Source organism: Hemibagrus wyckioides, linkage group LG29, assembly GCF_019097595.1.
Source record: "Hemibagrus wyckioides isolate EC202008001 linkage group LG29, SWU_Hwy_1.0, whole genome shotgun sequence".
Taxonomy (NCBI): domain Eukaryota; kingdom Metazoa; phylum Chordata; class Actinopteri; order Siluriformes; family Bagridae; genus Hemibagrus; species Hemibagrus wyckioides.
In genome coordinates, this window is record NC_080738.1 from 10,408,396 (window position 1) to 10,416,651 (window position 8,256).

The 8,256-nt window shown below is 39.9% G+C and overlaps 1 protein-coding gene across 2 annotated transcripts; it reads left to right on the forward strand.

Annotated features, from left to right (window-relative positions):
- The first annotated feature begins 448 nt into the window (after positions 1-448).
- On the forward strand, positions 449-5,038 carry LOC131348899 (hypermethylated in cancer 2 protein-like). 2 transcript variants are annotated; one of them, XM_058384129.1, is made up of 3 exons: positions 449-594; positions 1,507-1,891; positions 2,151-5,038. In XM_058384129.1, exons 1-3 carry the CDS (start codon positions 589-591, stop codon positions 3,410-3,412), a joined length of 1,653 nt encoding a protein of 550 aa, XP_058240112.1. In that variant the 5' UTR covers positions 449-588; the 3' UTR covers positions 3,413-5,038. The 2 variants fall into 2 exon arrangements, with proteins under 2 accessions (XP_058240112.1, XP_058240113.1); XM_058384130.1 differs by having other exon boundaries at positions 481-594; positions 1,559-1,891.
- Positions 5,039-8,256: the final 3,218 nt, after the last annotated feature.

Genomic DNA, 8,256 nt, shown 5'->3' on the forward strand with positions numbered 1-8,256 from the left:
ATCGTATAGTCAATTTCATTAAATTATCCCATTTCATACACCTCAAACAAGATCATTAAATTTGTACCTTTCCTCAGGGATGGTGCATGTGGTGTACCTTTACCCTAAAACCTCAAGGTGTAACGTACATATTAAAGGTAAAGATGAGTCTTTGAGAGAACCACTCAGTCCCAAGTACTGGGATTGTTCAGTACTATTTTGTTTCTGTGTTTCATTGGAAAAAATGATCCAAACGGATTATTAATTCATTCACACGAAGCACAAACATGTTTTTAATCCAAGAGCCAAGTCCATCGTGACAGTTTTGTTGACCTGATCTGAACGAATGTCTCTGTAACTCGGTAGCAGTCACGTGGTCACGTGAAGCAGCTGTCAACAAAGCGTCACGCTGGGATTTAACTGCGTTGCGTCGAGACAGCGTCAAAGCCTATTGGCTGGAGACGCATTGTGGGCGGGGTCTTAACTCGCGAGAACTTTGAGGTGCCGCAGGACGTCACGTAGCGCTCGCGATACAAAAACTGCTGTGTTGGAGATGAAAGAGCGCGCGCACTGAGTGAGTGCATCAGCATTGCATGTTTCTCGTTCACAATGGACGTAAGTAATGCTTTCTTTACCCATGTTTACTGCATTATGTTTTAAGGTAGATATAACGCTAACTAATAAGGATAATGCAATGATATATATAAAGAGTTAATACTTATAAATACATGCATGCTGCTTTTTAAATTTGGCATTATAAAATATATATCTTAAAATGGTCAGGGTACATAAAGACATGTGAATCTGTACCGCTTATCCTACACAGTGTTACAGGAACCTGGAGTCTATGCCAAGGAAGTCTGGGCACAAGGCAGGGGACACTTTGGACCGGATGTCAACCCATCACAAGTCACAATCACACACTACAGACGATTCAAAGATGCCAATCAGCCTACAATGCATGTCTTTGGACTGTGGAAGGCAACCAGAGTATTGGGGAGAACATGCACACAGAGCAAAAGTAGGAACTGAACCCCAGTGACAGTGGCTTAGTGAGTTGCATATGGCCTTGCACCTTTGGGGTAGAGGTGCAAGGCCATATGTAACTCACTAAGTCACTGTGCCCTTTATACAGATGGAGGAGTGTGCATGCTCTCCCTGTGCTTTGGGGGTTTCCTCCAGGTACTCCGGTTTTCTCTCCTAGTACAGTGACATGCATTATAGGCCGATGTGGCATCTTTAAATTGTCTGTAGTGTGTGAATGTGTGTGAGTGTATGTGTGATTGTGCCCTGTGATGTGTTCACACCCTGTCCAAGGGTGTCCCTCGTCTTGTACCTTGGACCCTGTGTAGTATAAGTGGAACAGAAAATGGAGGGATATAAAACATTTAAAATTAGTATCTGTTATATAATTACATGTATAATTAATGTCACAGTTGCAGAGACTTCTATGCTCAAATGGTTGATTTTGACCCAAATGTAACATAAGGGACAATAAACCCCAATGATGATTCTTTTTGCTGCTAGATAAAGACTGAAGCTCTAACCAAACCTTCCCACGGCTTTGCTTTACTAAAAGAGCTTGACCTGCAACGGAGAACAGGAACTTTCTGTGACTGTGTGATACGTCTCCACATGCACCCCGACCTTTTCTTGGCCCATAAAAGTGTCCTTGCTGCCTTCAGTCCGGTGTTCGCCAGTCTCCTTCCTCAGCACGGTTCCTTCATGGATTTAAATTTCCCTCTGCTCACACCACAAACCCTGGCTTTGCTTCTAGACTACATGTACACAGGCACATTGCCCCCAAAGGTTCATGAAGAGCCAGTGATGTATGCAGCTTTCCATCTGCAGATGGAGCATCTACAGCATGCACTGACCTGCAGGAGGGAAGAGAAAGAGCTCACACACACTGGTGATTCATTTCTTCTATTAAACCTATTTGATATAGCAATATAGCAAACTAAGTTAAAGGAGGAATTTAATCTAGTTAAAAAAGAAAACAAGGTGGAACAAAATTCTTTCATTCACATATCCATTTTGTTTACCTTAAGAAGCTTGTGAAACTTAATTTTCATTAAATATCATTAAAGTTGTTGGTTTCATCATGTAAAAGTATGCAAAATTTGTAATCGTTTACACATTTGATGAAATTTTCTCCGTTCCTTCTCCAGTTCAGGACCATACCAGAAGAAAGAGAGGCTTTACAGAGCATGAGCCTTTAGATAAGACACTTCTATCTTCTTCATCATCTTTTACATATGGCTCAGACCCACCTCCACTGCCACCCACACCAACCTACGAGGTTGTGCCAGTTATATGCCACCTCAAGACAACAGGAAACAATACACTTCCACTACAGACCCTCTGTCTTGATCAAACCCTTCATGCTGAGAAGGTTTCAGAGGCCAACAAACACCGTCAGAGCTCAAAGATGTCATCACACTCAAAAAATGACAAGACAGAGAATTGGGTGAATGACATCCCAAGTGTTGGTGCAGAGAAAGATGAACAGTCCAATAACCCCTGCAAGATGGGACAATTTCAGTTCAATGACTCTCAGAGCATCGCAACCACTGATAATAAAGATCAGTGGGTACATAGGGCTTACACCAGCAGTAAATATTCCTCTCCAGAACCAGACTGTAGAAGAAGTGACAATAGTTGTGATTCAGATGTGGACATTGTCCAGCCATTGAATCATTTTGAATCAGAAAAACATGTGCCTGGAATTCTCTCAGACACTTTTAGTAATAATAAGTCATACAGCTCCACTGACAACAAGTCTGAGACCACATCTCAGGCTTTTAGTCAGCATTTCGTCAACATCTCAACAAGTCTAAAAAGAGAAGACAGTTCATATTTAGAAAATTCTTGTAGTACTGACACAAATGTAACATCTTGTGAAAAAAGGACTTCAGATATTAACATGTGGAATAAAAAAGGCCAATACTGTGCTCCAAAATCAGAAAAAGGTGCCTTGAGGGAAGAATCTCCAAAAACCATTCATACTGATTGCTGTGAATTCTCCAGTCTGAGGAAAGACTGTGTAAATGCCTATCATGGACACTTAAGATACCATTGCCTCCCAGAATCGAACGATTCAGACAGTGATGAGACATACCCAGGGCCACATGCGGATGTGAAAGATGGCGCTGAAGTTCTAGAGACAATAGACATGGCGGAGATATTCCTCTCGACCAGAGAGCGACTAAAGTCTGGATCTCACCATCTTTCGAAGACACATCGGTTTCAGTGTTCGGTGCCAGACTGTCAAAAAGCCTTCAGCCAGCGTGGTTCCTTGAATAGACACATGCGTTCACACTTGGGCATTCGTCCTTACTCCTGTCCTCTCTGCACCATGACTTTTTCCAGACAGTACAGGGTCACTGAGCACATGCGTGTCCACCAGAGGAGCTGTGGCGACCCATCTTAATCCTTATGTCCTTAATTGATACTATACAAATTTGGTATATTCAGAGCTTGTGTCCAACTCTGGTGCAATGTACTGCAGAGTTGAGTATTATTTCTGGTTGGAAAATAGCCCAATATGTGCCCAATTAGGTTTGGTGAATAGAAGGGACATAAATAGTGTAGGAATGTTCGTGCAGAATTCAAACATTCATTCATCTTCTGTAACCAATGATCAGTAATCTTGGGTTCTGGTGGGTGTGGAGCTCAGACATAGTCACACAGTACTTTACATTGCATTGTGTAACCAGTCCACCTTCTGGCATGTTTTAGGAAGTGAAAGGAAACCAGTCAAACTGAAGGAAACCTATACAAACAGAGGTAGAACATGTAGTCACTAACTGGAGCTCAAGGATTGAGCTAGGGTCCTGAAGCTGTGAGGCAGCAGCACTACTTGCTGCACCATGTGTCATTAGATGTCTTTAATGGTTTACTAGATGAACTTAAGGCAGTTCATTTAGATTTGCTGCCACCAGTCTTTGAAAATGACCAGGATGACCAGAAACACTTTAAGACAATAGAAATCATCTATCAGTTATTGCACATTATTCATCAAAGCAAATTTCATCCACAGTTTCCAATTTCATCTTTGGTGTGTGTGTGAATTTGAGAGTGGCATTTGGACAGCTTTTTGATTTGTGGTTAAATAGACAAACTCAGTCATCAGTAAGAATAGTAGGTATAGTTCATAATAAAAATGATGTTGATTATAATTATGCACATCGGAGTATTATATTTAACATGTAATGGGATTTAGGGTCTGTATGTAAATTGTCAGTGTGAATCAGAGACGAAGATGTGGATCTGCTTAATAGTTCTTGACTTCAGTTGAGTAACAGGTCCATATTCATACAAAAGGCTCCATAAAGCTTGGCTCTGGATACAGAGTCTTGGACAAACCCCATAGCTATGCTATTTAAAGACACCTGGCTGTACTCACCAATGATAGAGAATTACCATCTAAAAGAAGGTGGAGGAAAAACAAAGTGTGATTCTGATCTCCTTCATTTTGCCTGTTCTCTGATGTGACTTCTCTCAAGGCGTCCTTCTGCAAGGGAAGGCCGGAAACATCTGCGTGCGATCCATAACAGCATTTCTTCACTTCTTAATCAATCTCTTCCTCTATCTTTAAAACAAACTCCATTCAGTTTTATTTATATAGCGCTTTTTACAGCAGACATTGTCACAAAACAGCTTTACAGGAATCCAGATGCAGATTTTTATGATTTAATGAACAAGCCTCATGTGACACTGGCAAGAAAAATGACAAAAGGCAAAAAGGAAATCAAAAGGGAATCCATCCTCATCCTTGTGATACTGGATAGTCACACCGTTCTACTGAGTGTGATAAAAGGATCTTCTTTAAATCATTCTGTTTTTAATCTTTATTGTATCCAAGTGAAGCTATTCAATCGAGACCATCCATAGCCATCCTTGGGGTATCAGTGTGGTATCATCCACAACAATTTTTAGGTTATCCATATGGATCAATCTTTCAGGAGCAGCAACCGATTCTCAGGTGAAAGAAGAACCAAGCAGCATCAGAATGGCTCAGACGAGTCCAGAGGTCAGAAATCATCGGGCACCGGAGGTAATGTGTAATACCTTTTTCCTCCAATCTATGCTTCTACTACAATATAGTGTCTCTCTTCTAATCTCTTATCATGCTTCTGTTTTTAGAAGAAATTCTGCAGGTTTTCAAGCGATCCCACCCCTAGTCCACTAGATCCTATCTCTTCAACGATATTCCAGACTCATATCTCAAGATGACCTCAAGATCACCTTCTCCTGTTTAATGACTCCAGTAGAAGATGGCTCCATTCCATCCGGTCACATACCGACGTCAGATACCTCAGACTTCAGCTGCTAATGACTGGTATTTCACTTTTTTTTGCTTTTGGAAAGTGCTTTTTACAATCAGATAGATCAGCAAATCATCAGTACTGATTCTTTTTGATTTCGCAGCAGCCTCTGACAGTGTTGATAACAAGACTGGGAACTAAATCCCTGCACGACTGAGATGTGTGTTCAACCCATAGAGACGCGTTGCCATGTCAAGATCTTGTCATCTTCCTAGGAAACTTTGAGTCACACCATCTGATGTGCATGAAATCTTGGTGTGATTTTGGACAACAAGCTATCATTCTGTGCTCATGTTGCTACGCTGACTCCAATATTCAGGCTTTTACTTTATTTCCTCTTCACTCTGATGCTTGTTTAGTCCTTGGGACGAATGCAACTCTGGGCAGGTTTACCTTTGCGTACCATCAAGACCACTGCAACTGTAATCATAGACCACTTGCTGCGTTCCTTCCACCAGCTTGCTGTAGCTGTAGGTTTAAAACATTGACGCTATGGCAAAATGGACAAGTTTCAACATGCATTAAAACACTTGGAGAAAAATTGGCTCTAAATCATGTTCCGACAAGTCAACTTAGGCCATTATCCCTCAAGACACAAAGAAGACCATCATCATGACTCTTGATGATGGCTGAGCATCTAATTCACCAAAAATAAATCTGTTTTGTTTTCTTTGCTTAACATTTTTTAAATATGAATTTCATATCATCACGGCAGGCATGACATTATCAATAATTATGTTCTGCTTTTCAGTATTTGACGACGTTTTTTTCTTCAGTGTGTCTGTGCTAATCAAAGCTCACCCATATTTCTGTGATAACTGTTGAACTTCACAATTCAATCTATTTCAAATAAATAAAAAAAATCGTGTCTAGATTTTGCATACAGTTCTGGTTTCTACCTTGCTTGAAAGCACAACCTCAGAAATGCCTTTATTTCTCTCTTCTGTTAATTTTTTGGATCGAATTTTAGTTAATAACCGGCAGTATGTGAGTACGTGTTAAATTAAATCCTGAATAGAAGAATTGCATTACCTTAATATGGGAATATTTTCACGATTTTTATTTCATCTTTTCTCTGAAATTGCTAGGTGGAATATTAAGAATTTTCACACTCTCAGGTAGAAAAATCTTCTTGGCTTAAAATGTTCTGAACTTAATTGTGCAACACCCTTCTCCACTATGCAGATTAATCACACAGTGTTTAGTCATTAGACTGGCAGAGAAAATCTAGGTCTGCAGCACACACTGCATTACGCAGGCTAAGCACTAATTGGGTGAATAATAATGACATCATTTGTCTACTGATAAATTATGTTGTTTGGTAGATTGCGGTTTGGAACATGGCCCAAGTATTGGCAGATCTGAGGATGTAATTATGTGCTAACATTATCATCAGTACGTCAGCAGAATCCAGTGTGTGTGTGTTTCTGTTACCCGATATGTATTTTCAGGTGTAATCTATATCTTAAATAGTGTTAGCAAGTTAATCAGTAAAAAGGATTTTTTTAAAAAGCACAGTGACAATTATACACACCAAGGGCGAGCAGATAACGTCAAGTTCCACCCTATATAACCATGTTCAGAATGCAGAGACACACACCCGGTTCATGTTAATCACTGGGTGAAAATAATTAATGTTCTAGATAAACAATATGCATTTCAACAATTAATAGAGAACAAGCAAAACTGACTGCCTGTCATTGACTAGCTTTCCAATCAGTTAACGAGCAAATGAAAGCTTTTATAGCTAGGAAAATTCCCCAAAAATTCCATTAATATTACACTTAAGAGCCAAAAGTTTGCGGACACCTGGGAGTAACACTCGTGTTTTTTAAAAATTGACTATGTCAGGTTTAGTCCCTTCTTTGCTGTTACAAAAACCTTCACCGTTCTGGAAAAGCTTCCGCTTTCGTTGAAGGAATTCAACCATTCACCCACAAAAGCATTAGCAAAGTCTGGTGCCGAGGCCAGCCGAGGAGACCTGAGGCACAACCGAAGGTGTTCTTCGTAGGCCATATAAGTTCTTCCACCCAACTCCTGGCTAATTCTGTCTTCATTGTCGTGTTTGTAATGCTGGAGTATATATACAAAGATATTATATACAATTGTGTGCTCCAACAGTTTGGAGAAGACTCACATACAGATTTGATGTTCAGGTGTATATAAACCTTTGGACACATAGTTTATATTACTTTCTCACTCCCTTGTTTGATTTATTATGGATTTTCTCATACCCATATTTAGTTACCAATTGTTGCCTGTCACTATGTTGTCAAACTACTTTCATACCCAGTTCTGATGCTACACCCTTTTGAAGTTTGTCAGGGCAACTCCCAATGTCTTAAGAACATCATGTTACAGAATATTTCCATTCTCTGGCTCAATAATAATAATATATCTAACTATGATATTTTAGAATATATTGCTTTTATATTCTGCTAGAATTAAAGGGTTGTTGTCCTTCAGCTGCTGCCAGTTTGAGGTTCCCACAGAGGATCATCCAATCCGAATATTTGATTTTGGCACAGGTTTTTACCCCAGATGTCCTCCCTGTCCTTCCATCCCATTTTATCCAGGCTTGGGACCGACTCCCCAGTGCTAGAATAAAAAGGTAATTGATAAAAATGTAATTTCACATTTGATTAACTAGTGTTGAACCTTCTGTATAGTTAAAGGTGTGTGTTACTATATACAATATAACATTGTAATGTTATACTTCCATACCGGAAGAGAACTCTGGAAAGCCCTGTGAAATATTCAACAAGATTTGTAAAAAGTTTGTAACAACCGTAATTCCTTTTTTGTCTTAAGCGGCTTAGTAATGGACCAGACTCAGCAGGAGACTTAGGATCCAAGTGCAGAGAGATTTGATTATACAATCCAAACAAATCTGAAACACTGTCTGATCAGTGGAATGAGGCAGACAAAGGTCAAAACATGATCAGGC